Raw genomic sequence first — 16854 nt, 5'->3', positions numbered from 1 at the left:
TTCATGGTATCTGATCGGATGGCCTCAAGGTAGTCTTAGTGACACATTTCATGAGCTCCTGACACTTGTGACAGGGACCAGCCCACCCCCTCAAAACATATTAAGCAGACAGCCTAGACCCAACCCTTTTCTTATTTTAAAATGCATCGCATTCCAGATGCAATTTGATTGGTCAAACTACCAGGCTTGAAGCAAAACACACTTTATTCTTATACTATAGTTCAAAGAAAGAAAACATTGGAATAACTTAACTCTATGAGAAAACTCAACAGAATAATGGATGACTTTACGACTGAATAATCACGGTTCCAGGATAGTATAACGTTTCATAAACACACCCCCTTGGCAAAGGCAAACTTAGTAAAATAGATTGTCTCGATTAGATTAGCTTAGATTCCCTACAGTGTGGAAACAGGCCCTTTGGCCCGACAAGTCCACACCAACCCTCCGAAGAGTAACCCACCCAGACCCATTTCCCTCTGACTAATGCAACTAACACTATGGGCAATGTAGCTTGGCCAATCCATCTGATCTGCAAGTTTTTTTTTTAGGTTGTGGGAGGAAACCGGAGCACCCAGAGGAAACCCACCCAGACACGGGGAGAATGTGCAAACTCCACACAGACAGTTACCCAAGGCTGGAATCAAACCTGGGTCCCTGGCGCTAACCAACGAGCCACCATGCAATTCTACAGACCAGTAGGCAAAACATCAAGAGAAGCCTCTGAGACTGAGAGGGTGGCAGGGACAGATGTACTGCAGCTTCCAAACTCGATTTCAAGACCCCAGCAACTGCTCCTAAAAGACTACAACCAATAATCCTGGCTCTGGGGTGGGAGCTTGATCTCACCCATTCAGGCTGCTTCTATTGTTCCAACTTCAAAACAAACAAAAAAAAATCCCAAGCCCTCTCAAGCTGTTTACTTTATTGGATTCAAATAGACTGTTCGGTACTCCTGTCTTAAAACCTCTCTTCAAAAAAAAAACTCAGGACCTGTTAAAGCCATCATACAATGAGAGTGGGGGAGACCCAGAGAGCACAGAAACAAGAGTAGATCATTCTATTGCACCGGCTCTGCCATTCAGTTAGATTATGCTGATCATTTTCCACCTGCATTATTCCCATCATGTCATCAGTGCCCAGGAAACTATTGATTTCTGTCTCAAACATTCTCAGTCATTGGAGCATCCAGAAACCTCTGGTTTGAGAATGCCAAAGAGTCGACATCCTCTGAGTGGAAAAAGGTCGTCCTTAAACGACTTGCTTCTTACTACATCCACTGGTTCCACACGCTGAAGCCAGGGGGAATGTACTGTGAACATCCACTTTGTGAGAATCTTGTATAAATGAGATCATCAATCATGTTATGAAGCCCAGCTGATGGTAATGGTGCACAAATAGATCATAGGTTTTATTTTTTGGTGTTTAGTTAGGATGGTAGTCACTGAATATATTCACATGAGGCTGCCAATGTTCTTTTAACAAAATAGTTGATTACACAACAAAAATCCTGTATATATAGAGTCATAGAGATGTTCAGCATGGTAACAGACCCTTTGGTCCAACCCATCCATGCCAAACAGATATCCCAACCCAACATAGTCCCACCTGCCAGCACCCGGCCCATATCCCTCCAAACCCTTCCTATTCATATACCCATCCAAATGCCTCTTAAATGTCACAACTGTACCAGCCTCCACCACTTCTTCTGGCAGCTCATTCCATACACGTACCATTCTCTGCGTGAAAACGTTGCCCCTTAGGTCTCTTTTATATCTTTCCCCTCTCACGCTAAACCTATGCCCTCTAGTTCTGGACTCCCCAACCCCAGGGAAAAGACTTTGCCTATTATCCTATCCATGCCCCTCATAATTTTGTAAACCTCTAGAAGGTCACCCCTCAGCCTCCGACGCTCCAGGGAAAACAGCCCCAGCTTGTTTAAGCCATCTCCCAGTGATGTCCTTTGCAGATACTCAATCCCAGTACAGTGCCATCTGACCCATTTTTAAATGTTGCAGCTATAGCTCATCCCGAATTGCCCTCCAGGTGGTAATGAGCTGTCTTCCTGAACATCTGCAGATCTTGTAGGTGTCAGATCATCTATAATACTGTCAGGAAAGAAGTTCCAGGGTTTTGACCTGGTGACGGTGAAAAAATTTGCAATGCACTTCCACGTTCAGGGTGGAGTGTAGTTTGGGAAGGAACTTGCAGAAGGCGGGGTTCCCACACGCTTGCTCTCCTTGTCCTTTGAGATGACAGAGATCAAGGGTTTGGAAGTTGGAAGGAGTCGTCTGATTGCACTGCAGTTTGGAGATGGTGTTTCTGCCACGGTCCATCGGTGAGGAGGCAGTGAATGTCGAAAATGGTGGATGGAGTGGGCTTTACATCTCTTCTGTTTCATTCACCTACAGAAGCTTTTACCATTGACCTTTTGTTTCCACAGAAGCTTCTATCCACCTTCTGTTTTTGCCTTCATCGGTTTCTTGGCTGGATTCTAAATTGCTCCCAATCCCCTGTGTACCATGTCTTATTAGAATCCCTACAGTGTGGAAACAGGCCATTTGGCCCAACCAGTCCACACCGACCCTCCGAAGAGTAACCCACCCAGACCCATTTCCCCCTGACTAATGCGCCTAACACTAGGGCAATTTAGCATGACCAATTCACCCTGAGCTGCAAATCTTTGGACTGTGGGAGGAAACTGGAGCACCCGGAGGAAACCCACGCAGACGCAGCGGGGAGAATGTGCAAACTCCACACAGACAGTCACCCCCGAGGCTGGAGTCGAACCTGGGTCCCTGGCGCTGTGAGGCAGCAGTGCTAACCACTGAGCCAGTGTTCTTACAATCATACAATCCTTTGATCTAATTCAATCTTTAAGTCCTTTTGTTGTCTGAAGTAGATTTATTTTTCCTGTCGCATACAAAATCCTCTAAGAAATTATTTTTTTTTGTCGACCGGGTAGTGCTTCTTCAAGTAAAAGCTGCTGCTGGTTGATTTTCAAGCCGTTTAGTGTATCTAGCCAATCCGTCGTAACAAATTGCTGCTCACACCGTTCATTCCAAATCTGTACAACAGAAACTGTGCGTGCATATCACATCGAATTAATTAAACACTTTACAATGTCATGACCATTAATTCCCAAAGCAACCCTCGACATTTTCACGGAAAGGTGGGCGCTGCAGGGAGTGATTAGATTAGATTCCCTACAGTGTGGAAACAGGCACCTCGGCCTGACCAGTCCACACCGACCCTCCGAAGAGTAACCCACCCAGACCCATTTTCCCTCTGACTAATGCACCTAATACTACGGGCAATTTAGTACAGCCAATTCACCTGACCTGCACAGCTTTGGACTGTGAGCGGAAACCGGAGCACCCGGAGGAAACTCACGCAGACACGGGGAGAACGTGCAAACTCCACACAGACCGTTGCCCAAGGCTAGATTTGAACCTGGGTCCCTGGTGCTGTGAGGCAGCAGTGCTAACCACTGAGCCACCGTGCCGCCCCAAATGTGTAGTGCAGTGCATTATTTCCCCCTCCAACTCTATTTTGATTTAGTCCCTGCCCTCCCCTTCACTGTTTGATCACACAGCATTGCCCTTTGATGTGAAGGGCACTGCTTGTCACTGGCCACTCTTTTCACAGTGGCGGAAATTGAATCAAGATTTGTACACCCCTTGTTGCCTTTTCACTGTGTCTCTCACTCCTGCATACACACAACATGGGTGCTGGGGGAAAAAAGAAACAACAAAAAAAAAGAAAAAAAAATTCCCAAAGCTTCCTGAACAGCAAGGTTACTAATTGCCCATTTTCATTACATAATATGAAATCCAAAACAGCTTGATCCCCATGATGCTCGACTCCAGAAACCTATCTCACACAAACTCCAGAAATTTGCCCTGCGCGGTATTGGTACTGGATAGCTTTACCCAGTCTATCTGGAAACTGAAGTCACCCCTTGTTACCAATGGGACAGGCACACCAGTTCAGACTAGGCGTTCAGACAAGGTCCCCTCGGTCGTCACATCTCCCCGGGTGGAATTGTCTCATTCTCAACCTGGACTTTTAGTTTTGTTGCTGTCAATGATTTCAAAAACTGTGTTCTGTGGTTATAGGACAACTTGAGAAATTGATGAGAGGAGACAGGAGTCCAGCCTACGATCGTTTATTTCTTGCGCGTGCAGCGAGACCTGGTCTTATTACCGTGAAGTGTAAAACCTCTTCGGGTGGGTTACAGAAACCTCAGATTCTTACACAGAACGTCACAACATTTAAACACTACTTCCCACACTGCTCTGCCTGGGTGTCTCACATTATCTGCTGTTTTATACAAAGGTCAACGCTCTGCTAGTATGACTTCTCGGCTCCTCGTCTCGACTGTCTTTGTGTCCTGATTGTTATGTACATTTGTTGCGGTTCCCAGTTGCTTTGCTATTACTAATGACAGGACGAAAGCTTTAACCCTTGGCTCACTCAACCCCTTCAGCGTCCCCCACTCGGCCTAGCCCAAGGTAGTGAACTTACTGGTAATGCATTTCCCTTTACGTCACCCATTGGCCAGCTATCAAGTGTAGGGGTTGGAGAGGCACTTCGGTATGCCATCTGTACAGAATGGACCAGTGCAATAAGCCCCTGCTCTCCGACCCTGCGTTCTCCAACTCTCAACTCCTTACCATTCTCCTGTGTGTCCTTTCGGTGCTTTCACCCAAGTAGTTCAGGTATACGACCAATACCAGCTGAGCAGTAATCAGAACAGATGATCCTAACACATGGATAGATCTGTCCATTTGATCCCCAGTGACAGAGCAGTATGGCATGGAAACAGACCCTTGGGTCCAACCAGTCTCAGCTGAGCATAATCTCAAAGTAAATAGTCCCACCTGCTTGCACTTGGCCTATCTCCCTCCAAACGTTTCTCCTGTAAATACCTTTTAAATTGTTGTAACTGCACACACATCCACTTCCTCTGAGAGTTCAGTCGACTCGCAATCCATTTTCCATGTGAAAAACAATTGCCTCTCGTGTCTTTTTAAAAAATGTCCCCCCCTCACCTTAAACAATGGCCCCCTAATCTTGAAATGGCCCACCCTAGGGAAAAGACTCTCGAGATTCACCTTCCACGCTCCAGTGAAACAGGTCCCAGCCCATCCAGCATCTCCTTATAGCTCAAAACCCTCTGTCCCCGGCAACATCCTGACACATCTCTTCAACTGAATAATATCCTGATAACAAGGCACAGTACGGCAGAAGAGACCTCACCAACGTCCTGTACAACTGCAACGTGACATTCTCAGCTCCTACACTCAAAGGTGTGAGCAATGAAGAAAGTGAGGACTGCAGATGCTGGAGATCAGAGCTGAAAAGGTGTTGCTGGAAAAGCGCAGCAAGTCAGGCAGCATCCAGGGAACAGGAGAATCGACGTTTCGGGCATGATTCCTGAAGAAGGGCTCATCCCCGAAACGTCGATTCTCCTGCTCCTTGGATGCTGCCTGACCTGCTGCGCTTTTCCAGCAACACATTTTCAGCTCTGAGCAATGAAGGCAAGCGTGCTAAGTGCCTTCTTAACCACCCTGTCTATGTGCGACGCAAAGAGTTATGTACCTGAACCCCTCGGTCTCTCAGTTCTACAACAGCACCCAGTTCCTCCCCACCAAATGGGGATATTGTCTATTTGCTCTCACTTGATGCTGCAGGCTGGTCTTACTGGAAGGCTGTCGTCACTTGTGCTTCATCGCACATATCCGCGCACTGTTCAGGCAGCAGTGGGATTACACAGGGAGAACGGACTCAGACACTCTCTGTCAGGTTGTATGCCATCACCCTGAAATGTTAATTGCTTCTCACCTTGAACCTGGCCCCCCCCCTCTGGCTGAAAGGCCGGACTGAAGAGGCTTCTCCACTGAGTCTGCTAGTAGCTCCTGAGTAGTCTGACCTCTCTGCCCTTATTTTCTCCTCCCACCTTGCCAGCAGCTTCCACATCTGGTTCCTCCCATCTGAGTCTTTCAGGTCCTTGAGTCTCATCCACACCTGTCCCACACTGCTCTGACCACAGTTGGTAAATTAAAATGTGACTCGTTTGTTGCCGTATCCCATTAACACGATATTACGGCAAGGACGACAGTTATAGAGTCATAGAGAAGCACAGCACAGCACGGAAACAGACCCTTCGGTCCAACCCGTCCAGGCCGAACAGATATCCCAACCCAATCTAGTCCCACCTGCCAGCACCCGGCCCATATCCCTCCAAACCCTTCCTATTCACATACCCATCCAAATGCCTCTTAAATGTTGCAGTTGTACCAGCCTCCACCACATCCTCTGGCAGCTCGCTCCATACACGTACCACCCTCTGTGTGAAAAGCTTCCCCCTTGGGTCTCTTTTATATCTTTCCCTCTCTCGCCCTAAACCTGTGCCCCTCTAGTTCTGGACTCCCCCATCCCAGGGAAAAGACTTTTGACTATTTTTCCTATCCATGCCCCTCATAATTTTGTAAACCTCTATAAGGCCACCCCTCAGCTTCCGACGCTCCAGTTGCTCTACTCAAAAATACAACGTACAAGTTGGAAACAGTCGTCATACTTCATACACGGCAACATTTTAAACTCCAGCCTGGCCATAGGGGTGATTAACTGTCGAAGGAACAGACCCCATAGTCCAGTCGTGAATACCATTGATAGGAAGCATCACTCATGAACTTGCTGGTGTCTCAGCAGATGAGAGGACTGAGTGAATCCCTTCCCACACTCAGAGCAGATAAAAGGCCTCTCCCCGGTGTGAACCCGTCGGTGTCTCAGCAGTTCAAACGACTGAATGAACCCCTTCCCGCACTCCGAGCAGATGAACGGCCTCTCGGCCGTGTGAATTCGCTGGTGTCTCAGCAGTTGGAACAACTCAGTGAACCCCTTCCCGCACTCCGAGCAGGCAAACGGGCTCCGCACGGTGTGAATTTGTTGGTGTCTCTGCAGGGTACAGGAGCGGGTGAACCTTTTCCCACACGTCACGCAAGGGAAAGGTCGCTCCTCGGTGTGGACTCGCTGGTGTCTCACCAGGCTGGACGACCGAGTAAACCCTTTCCCGCAGACGGAACAGCAGAACGGCCTCTGACTGGAGTGGACGTACCGATGTCTCAGCAGATCCCTCGTGCTTTTGAAGCTTTTCTCACAGTCAGGACACTTATAAAGCCTCGTATCGGTGTGAACAAGTTGATGTGAAGTGAGGTTACTTAAACAAGTGAATCCCTTCCCACAGCCAGTGCAGGTGAATGGCTTCTCCCCAGTGTGAACTCGCTGGTGTTCAGTGAGTTGAGATAAACGTGAGAATCCCTTCCCACACTCAAAGCAGGCGAATGGTTTCTCGCCGGTGTGACTGCGCCGATGGATCTCCAGCTCAGACGGAGTTCGGAATCCCTTCCCACAGTCCCCACATTTCCACGGTTTCTCCATGATGTGGGCGCCCTCGTGTCTCTCCATGATGAATCCTTGTCCAGGCACATGTGGTCGGTCTCTTCTCGGGGAATGGTGTGATGTATCCTTCAGACTAGTTAAAGCGATTTCTGCAATCAGTCCATCGAAACAGTCTCAGCGGAGCGTGCATGTCTCGGCACTTTTCCAATGATACTGATGTTTGAAATGCTCCCACGGGGAAGACAAATTCCATGTTCAAAAGCTGACGATATTCGGTAACTGATGAACTGAATGACTCTCCAAGATCTTGGCTCGATGTTTGGTTTGTATTTTGTGATAAGATTTTGAAATATCATCACTGTGAACACAGGATAGAATTTCAGAATGGACAATTCAAATTACTATTAAATATTTTTCTCCTCTGGCCCCACTAAAGCTGTAAATTCCCATCTCACTGTGGCCTAGAGGTATCGTCACGAGACTATTGACACAGAGATCCAAGTAGTGCTCCAGGGACCGAGGTTTGAATCAGCCATGGCAAATAGTCAAACTCTGAATTCAGTAACGAAAATAATCTGCAACTAATGAGTCAAATGGTGACCATTTGTCAGAAAAAAAAGCATGTAGTTCACTAATCTCCTTAAGGGAAGGAGATCGCTGTTCTTACTTAGAATGGACTATATGTGAGGAAAGATCCTACAGCAATAATGATTGACTCAGAGTCATCCAGCATGGAAATAGACCCTTTGGTCTAACCAGTCCACGCCAATCATAATCTCAAACTAAACTGGTCCCACCTGCCTGCTCCTAGTCCATATCCCTCCAAACCTTGCCTATTCATGTACTCATCCAAATGTCTTTTAAATGTTCTAATTGTATCCACACCCACCATTTCCTCAGGAAGGTCATATCACACACGAACCACCCTCTGTCTTTTTTCAATCTCTCTCCTCTCACCTTACAAACGTGCCTCTTGGTCTTCGAATCCCCTGTCCTAACTATTAGACGTTCGCAATACATGATGGACTGGCCAGAGAAAACCTCATCCCATGAGTGATGAAGGATAGAAAAAGAAGCACTTGCCTCTCTGTTTGTACCAGAAGTTTTGCCTAAGCACACTCCAGCTTGACCTTCACGCTGCCGCTATTTCTTAATAATTTGGTTACTGATTTTACTGATTGCGAAGCCCGTCCCGCCCTCCGAACCATTAATTTCGTTTTCAAGAGGTCAGGCGAGAGCAATGGCAGCGCCTTTACCCACCATCCCTCGCGGTGGGGAATGCCCCCTATTCTGGCCACGGGAGAGCAGGTGCGCAGGCGCAGTACCACCCAGCGGCCGGAGCATGCGCACTGACCGCCAACACCAGGGGGGGCCCAGAGACGCCGTGTTTTTTTTCCCTCTCATCCGCCGGCGGTGAGGATGCGGGACCGCGGGGGGAGCGCCGACGCCGGCGGAGGGACCGGCAGGGTTTACTAAACACTTACTAAGCAGCCCGAACCTCCGTTGGCCACCGGCGGGCCGGGCGTTGGGGGAGGGGGGGGGGCCTTTTCACGGGATCGACTCCCGCCGAACGGCCGCCATCTTGGATCGGCGGGGTTGGGAGCGGTGCGCATGCGTGGCCGGGCGGGTGACGTAACCAGTGGGGGGCGGGCGGGCGACGTAACCAGTGGGGCGGGTGACGTAACCAGTGGGGCGGGCGGGCGGGTGACGTAACCGGTGGGCGGGGACTCCGGTCGAGTCCGGCTGCTGCCCGCGTTGGGTCCTAGGGTCCGCCCTCTCCCTCAGTGTCACCCATTCCCCAGGGGAAAGTGAGGACTGCAGATGCTGGAGATCAGAGTCAAGATTAAAGTGATGCATTGGAGGAGCAGGAAAATCGACGTTTTGGGCAAAAGCCCTTCATCCTGTCCCATTCCTTTGTCAGCCGGGGCATTGAATACAGGAATTGGGAGGTTAAGTTGCGGCCAAATGGGACATTACTTAGGCCACTACGAGAACGGTGTTAAGTCGGTCGTCATTGATGGACTTGGAGAGGTCCAGGAAGGGGAGGGAGGTGTCAGCGATGGTCCAGGTGAATTTAAGGTCGGGGTGGAATGTGTTGGTGAAGTTGATGGACTGCTCAACCTCCTCGCGGGAGCACGAGGTGACAACGATCAGTGTAGCGGAGGAAGGGGGGAGATTGGTGCTGGTGTAACGTAGCCTTCCCATCTCCATCTATAACGACTGACTAAACACTGACTTTTTTTTAACAAACCCACTGACTCCCACAGCTACCTGGATTACACCTCTTCCCACCCTACCCCCTGCACAAATGCCATCCCGTATTCCCAATTCCCTAGCCTCCGCCGTATCTGCTCCCAGGAGGACCAGTTCCATCACAGAACACACCAGATGGCTTCCTCCTTTTAAAGACCATAATTTCCCTCCCCACGTGGTTGAAGATGCCCTCCAATGCATCTCATCCACGTCCCGCACCTCCACCCTTGAACCCCAACCCTCCAACTGCAACAAAGACAGAAACCATCCCCACACCAGTCCTCACTTTCCACCCTACCAACCTCCACACAAACCATGGGCGGCACAGTGGTTAGCACTCTTGCCTCACAGCACCAGAGACCTGGGTTCAATTCCTGCCTCAGGCAACTGCCTGTGTGGAGTTTGCACATTTTTTCCTCCGGTTTCCTCCCATAGTCCAATAGTGTGCAGGTTAGGTGAATTGGCCATGCTAAATTGCCCGTAGTGTTAGGTGAAGGGATAAATGTAGGGGAATGCTTATGGGTGGGTTGCTCTTTGGAGGGTCGGTGTGGACTTGTTGGGCCGAAGGGCCTCTTTCCACACTGTAAGTAATCTAATCTAATCTAAACCGCATCATCCGCTGATATTTCCGCCACCTACAAACGGACCCCACCACCAGGGATATATTTCCCTCTCCACCCCTATCTGTCTTCCGCAAAGACCGTTCCCTCCATGACTACCTGGTCAGGTCCACGCCCCCCCCCCAACAACCCACCTTCCCCAACCCACCTTCCCCAACCCATTCCCCAGTGGTAGTTGTGTCCTCTAGTGGATTCACGGAGGCATCAATACAACGCAGTAGTCCCGCTGTCGTGTTATCAGAAAATTGTGTAATAACAGAACATCGAAACTAATGGGGCTGGAATCGCATTATAACCAACATGTGTTTTAAAACTCACTGCTAATCACGTTATAGCGAATTTGTGCTACCGAGACGCGCGTTATAGCAAGACGACCTGCGTAATGTATTCACTGCGACTGTCCCTGTGGAGGCTTCCCCTCCATATTTGATGATAAGGCCGTTGAGCGACAAATGACAAAGTTTAAAAGACACTTGGATATGGACGTGAATGGGAAAGGCTTGGAGGGATGCAGGCCAGGAGCTGCCAAGCAGCTAGGAATAGCTTAGTTTGGGATTATTTTTGGCGTGGGAGAGAGTGAAGGCTGCGGGTTGCTGGAGAGTCAAGGTTGAAAAGTGGGGCGCTGGAAAAAGCTCAGCAAAGTCAGGCAGCATCCGAGGAGCTGGAGAGTCGACCTTTCGGGATTCTGGGTCAACCAAGATGGAGGAACGGGGAAAAACACTGTGGCTGTAAGAGCTGCTCCCTTTTTTTTGTTTGAGGTATTTCAGGTGTTGGAGGTGATTTCCTTGGATTCCAGGGGTTACTGTTTTACACGCAGCCGCATCGTTTTGGAACTTTGGGGAGAAAAGGATCAAAAGCGACACTTTTAAAAGCGGGAAGACAGACAAAAGGCAGCGAGCACACGGTCAGTGAGGGAGAGAGGGAGAAGAAAACCTACACTTTTAACGGGCACAACAGTGAATCTTCACTGTCACTGCCTTTGCTGTTTGAGTTCATGTATCTCTGGACATTGGAGTGTGGAAAGGAGGGATTAACAATCAGCAAAATTCATAGCTGTCCTTGGAGGATCCTGTGTGGGAGAGCTCACAACAGAGGAACAGATAAGTGCATAGTTTTTTAATGTGTAACCTCGCTTTAAGTCTGCAGTAGCGAGTAGAGTGGGTTCTTTCTTGATTATGTGTTTTATTGAGACCTGTTTTTTTGAGTCATAGAGATGTGCAGCATCGAAACAGACCCTTCGGTCCAACCCGTCCGTGCCGACCCAGATATCCCAACCCCAATCTAGTCACACCTGCCAGCACCCGGACCATATCCCTCCAAACCCTTCCTATTCCTATACCCATCCAAATGCCTCTTAAATGTTGCAATTGTACCAGCCTCCACCACTTCCTCTGGCAGCTCATTCCATACACGTACCACCCTCTGCGTGAAAAAGTTGCCTCTCGGGTCTCTTTTATATCTTTCCCCTCTCCCCTAAACCTATGCCCCTCTAGTTCTGGACTCCCCCACCCCAGGGAAAAGACCTTGTCTATTTATCCTGTCCATGCCCCTCAATTTTGTAAACCTCTATAAGGTCACCCCTCAGCCTCCGACGCTCCAGGGAAAACAGCCCAAGCCTGTTCAGCCTCTCCCTGTAGCTCAAACCCTCCAACCCTGGCAACATCCTTGTAAATCTTTCCTGAACCCTTTCACAACATCTTTCCAATAGGAAGGAGACCAGAATTGCACGTAATATACCAACAGTGGCCCTAACCAATGTCCTGTAACAGCCGTATCATGTCCTCCCAACTCCTGTACTCAATACTCTGACCGGTAAAGGAAAGCATACCAAACGCCGCCTTCACTGTCCTATCCACCTGCGAGTCTACTTTCAATTTGATTAAATTTTAAAAATACAGTAGTCCCCTGTATCTGCAGAACCCCGAAACAGCGGAGAGGTGCGATCCCCTTAACTTAAACGGGAAACTTAACTTCCCGGCGGCCTCATGGTCCCTGGTTCCGGAACATTCCCTGTAATGTGCTTGGGCTGCAAGTAACTGAAACCATGGTAACTGGACACGCGGATACGGTTGGGGGGGGGGGGGGGTCGCCCTATATAAACCATAATTACTAAGTTAGCCCTGGAGCACAGTCTTTTTAGAGCAAAAAAGCAGGGCTATTTCTTGGGTCTGTAGACTGTGAAGGAGCGAAGATGGCCTTTAATAGAGTGATATGCTCTTCCATTGGTCATTTAGGGAGCGTTTCCGTTTTACTGATGATCATGTCTGCAGGAATCTGTCCGTTAGTTGCGAATCCTCTCAGATTGCAGGGATCGTTTGGAGTGGCAGTGCTCAGTTTACGGGAGCCAGGGGGGGAATGTGATGGGTGGCAGTTATAGCAAGGGAGAAAAGCCGCAGATACAGTCCGAGAGATGGGTTAGCTCCGGGAAAGGTGTGAGATGGAGGTAGGTAGCGCAGGAGTCTTCTGTGGCTATCCCCATTTCAAACAAGGATGCTGTTTTGGAAAATGTTGGGGGTGATGGGCTCTCAGGGGAACGTAGCACAAACAGCCAGGTTTCTGGTATCGAGGCAGGCTCTAGTGCAATGAGGGGTACGTCGGGTTCCAAGAGATCGATTGTAATAGGGGACTCTCTAGTCAGAGGCACAGACAGATGTTTCTGCAGCCAGCAGCGAAAAATCAGAATGACGTGATGCCTCCCTGGTGCCAGGATTAAGGAGGGTGCAGAATGTACTCAAGGGGGAGAGGGACCAACAGGAGGTCATTGTACACGTTGGAACCAATGACTTAGGAAGGGAAAGGGATGAGATTCTGAAGCGAGAATATAGAAAGGTAGGCAGGAATTTAAAAAGGAGGTCCGCGAGGGTTGTAACATCTGGATTACTCCCGGTGCTACGAGCTAGTGAGGCTCGGAATAGGAGGATAGAGCAGGTGAATGTCAAAGGGTGGGGTGCTGGAAAAGCACGGCCTGTCAGTCAGCGTCCGAGGAGCAGGAGAACCGATGTTTCGAGCATACGCCCTTCATCGGGAATGTTGAGGGGTGTCCAAAGGGGGCTGAGAGATAAATGGGAGGGGGGGTGGTGGAGAGGCTGGGGCGAAGGTTGCTGGGAACGCGATGGCTGGATAGAGGTCGGGAGGTGATGGTGATAAGTCGGAGCGGACAGGTGGGAAGGAAGACGGGCAGGTGGGATAGTTCAAGAGGGCGGTGCCGAGTTGGAGGTTTGGATCTGGGATGAGGTGGGGGGGAGGGAGTCCGAAAGTGGATAAATCCCCAGGACCTGATCAGGTGTACCTGAGAACTTTGTGGGAAGCTAGAGAAGTGATTGCTGGGCCTCTTGCTGAGATATTTGTATCATCGATAGTCACAGGTGAGGTGCCGGAAGACTGGAGGTTGGCTAACGTGGTGCCACTGTTTAAGAAGGGTGGTAAGGACAAGCCAGGGAACTATAGACCAGTGAGCCTGACGTCGGTGGTGGGCAAGTTGTTGGAGGGAATCCTGAGGGACAGGATGTACATGTATTTGGAAAGGCAAGGACTGATTAGTCAACATGGCTTTGTGCGTGGGAAATCATGTCTCACAAACTTGATTGAGTTTTTTGAAGCAGTAATGAAAGGGATTGATGAGGGCAGAGCAGTAGATGTGATCTATATGGACTTCAGTAAAGCATTCGACAAGGTTCCCCATGGGAGACTGGTTAGCAAGGTTAGATCTCATGGAATACAGGGAGAACTAGCCATTTGGATACAGAACTGGCTCAAAGCTAAGAAGATAGAGGATGGTGGTGGAGGGTTGTTTTTCAGACTGGAGGCCTGTGACCAGTGGGGTGCCACAAGGATCAGTGCTGGGTCCTCTACTTTTTGACATTTACATAAATGATTTGGATGCAAGCATAAGAGGTACAGTTAGTAAGTTTGCAGATGACACCAAAATTGGAGGTGTAGTGGACAGCGAAGAGGGTTACCTCAGATTACAACAGGATCTGGACCAGATGGGCCAATGGGCTGAGAAGTGGCAGATGGAGTTTAATTCAGATAAATGTGAGATGCTGCATTTTGGGAAAGAAAATCCGATCAGGACTTATACACTTAATGGTAAGGTCCTCGGGAGTGTTGCTGAACAAAGAGACCTTGCAGTGCAGGTTCATAGCTCCTTGAAAGTGGAGTCGCAGGTAGATAGGATAGTGAAGGAGGCGTTTGGTATGCTTTCCTTTATTGGTCAGAGTATTGAGTACAGGAGTTGGGAGGTCATGCTGCGGCTGTACAGGACGTTGGTTCGGCCATTGTTGGAATATTGCGTGCAATTCTGGTCTCCTTCCTATCGGAAAGATGTTGTGAAACTTGAAAGGGTTCAGAAAAAATTTACAAGGATGTTGCCAGGGTTGGAGGGTTTGAGCTACAGGGAGAGGCTGAACAGGCTGGGGCTGTTTTCCCTGGAACGTCGGAGGCTGAGGGGGTGACCTGTTTTATAAAACCATGAGGGGACATGGATAGGGGTAAATAGACAAGGTCTTTTTCCCCTGGAGTGGGGGAGTCCAGAACTAGAGGGGCATAGATATAGGGTGAAAGGGGAAAGATATAAAAGGGAGCTAAGGGGCAACCTATTCACACAGAGGGTGGTGCGTGTGTGGAATGAGCTGCCAGAGGAAGTGGTGGAGGCTGATACAATGACAGCATTTAAGAGGTGATTGGGGACATGAATAGGAAGGGATTGGAGGGATGTGGGTCAAGTGCTGGCAAACGGGACGAGATTAGGTTGGGATATCTGGGTCACCACGGATGGGGATTTGGATCAACGGGGTTTGTTTCCATGCTGTATGAACCCATCAGGAATGGCAAAGAGCTTATGCCCGAAACACCGACTCTCCTGCGTCTAGGATGCTGCCTGACCTCCTGTGCTCTTTCCAGCTCTTTCGACTCAGTTCCGTTTGGCACAGACTGGTTGGACCGAAAGATCTTTCTCCACGCTGTATGACTCTGTGGTGATTTTGACCTGAGGGTCACCACACCTCGGGCGAGGGGAGAGTGGACAGGGAAGAGGGCCCCGCTTTGGGGTTCGGCGCTCACTGGAACGCTGATTTCTGGGACCTGGATGAGCGGGAGAATGCTGGGTAGGGGGTGTTGAGAATGTGGCACGAGGTGGGTCAGCCCGGCTGAAGTAGAATTTGGTCGGGCGCTTAGTTCCAGAATCCCTGTCCTGTGCATGTAGAGTTTGATGCGGAGGTGTTAGACTGAGGTGTGTAAAGTCAAAAATCACACGGCAGCAGGTTACGGTCCAGTGGGTTTATTTGAATCCATCAGAGTTTGGTAACCCCACCCCCACCCCCACCCAGCTCCTTCCTCGGGCAGCTGACAGAGGCTGGGAAAGCTTGCAGTTTCACATGACCGTGTTGGAGTGTAACTCAGTGTCATATGGTTTGTGACCTTGTGTTGAGGTTGCACGTTCTCCTCGCGTTTGCGTGGCTTTCCTCCGGGTGCTCTGGTTGCCTCCCACAACCCAAAGATGTGCAGGTTAGGGTGGATTGGCCGTGCTAAATTACCCATAGTGCCCAGGGATGTGCAGGTTAGGGTGGATTGGCCGTGCTAAATTACCCATAGTGCCCAGGGATGTGCAGGTTAGGGTGGGTGGGCCATGCTAAATTACCCATAGTGCCCAGGGATGTGCAGGTTAGGGTGGATTGGCCGTGCTAAATTACCCATAGTGTCCAGGGATGTGCAGGTTAGGGTGGGTTGGCCGTGCTAAATTACCCATAGTGTCCAGGGATGTGCAGGTTATGGTGGATTGGCCGTGCTAAATTACCCATAGTACCCAGGGATGTGCAGGTTAGGGTGGATTGGCCGTGCTACATTACCCATAGTTTCCAGGGATGTGCAGGTTAGGGTGGATTGGCCGTGCTAAATTACCCATAGTGTCCAGGGATGTGCAGGTTAGGGTGGATTGGCCATGCTGAATTACCCATAGTGCCCAGGGATGTGCAGGTTAGGGTGGATTGGCTGTGCTAAATTACCCATAGTGCCCAGGGATGTACAGGTTAGGGTGGATTGGCCGTGCTAAATTACCCATAGTGCCCAGGGATGTGCAGGTTAGGGTGGATTGGCCGTGCTAAATTACCCATAGTGCCCAGGGATGTGCAGGTTAGGGTGGATTGGCCGTGCTAAATTACCCATAGTGCCCAGGGATGTGCAGGTTAGGGTGGATTGGCCGTGCTAAATTACCCATAGTGCCCAGGGATGTGCAGGTTAGGGTGGATTGGCCGTGCTAAATTACCCATAGTGCCCAGGGATGTGCAGGTTAGGGTGGATTGGCCGTGCTAAATTACTCATAGTGCCCAGGGATGTGCAGGTTAGGGTGGATTGGCCATGGGAAATGCAGGATTACAGGGATAGGGTGGGGTGGCGGGTCGCCCTTCGCAGGGTCAGTGTTGACTCAATGGAGTGAATGGCCTGTTTCCACCCATACGGCATTCCATGACAACGCCTCCCGGATTGCTGACTGGTGCTGGCAGTGACGTTGACCCTTCCGTCTCCTTTTGCAGGTTGAGAAGGAGCTGGGGACCTTGACCAGGAAAGTCAATCCACA

The 16854-nt window shown here is 49.7% G+C and overlaps 1 protein-coding gene across 1 annotated transcript; it reads right to left on the bottom strand.

Moving 5' to 3' along the window:
- Window positions 1-5488: 5488 nt before the first annotated feature.
- On the bottom strand, window positions 5489-8978 carry LOC122543573 (uncharacterized). The gene is made up of 2 exons (XM_043682379.2): window positions 8892-8978; window positions 5489-7765 (listed from the first exon to the last, which is right to left on the bottom strand). The coding sequence occupies exon 2, from the start codon at window positions 7471-7473 to the stop codon at window positions 6688-6690; it is 786 nt and encodes a 261-aa protein (XP_043538314.1). The 5' UTR covers window positions 7474-7765; window positions 8892-8978; the 3' UTR covers window positions 5489-6687.
- Between the last annotated feature and the right edge of the window lie 7876 nt (window positions 8979-16854).

This window comes from Chiloscyllium plagiosum, unplaced genomic scaffold (assembly GCF_037043375.1).
Source record: "Chiloscyllium plagiosum isolate Xiang-an unplaced genomic scaffold, Cpla_swu_hap1 HiC_scaffold_27, whole genome shotgun sequence".
Taxonomy (NCBI): domain Eukaryota; kingdom Metazoa; phylum Chordata; class Chondrichthyes; order Orectolobiformes; family Hemiscylliidae; genus Chiloscyllium; species Chiloscyllium plagiosum.
This window is presented reverse-complemented; position numbering and strand designations above follow the sequence as displayed.

Bases quoted from the DNA above. Each gene is read 5' to 3' on its own strand.
- LOC122543573 (XM_043682379.2), bottom strand. From the start codon at position 7,473: ATGGAGAGACACGAGGGCGCCCACATCATGGAGAAACCGTGGAAATGT.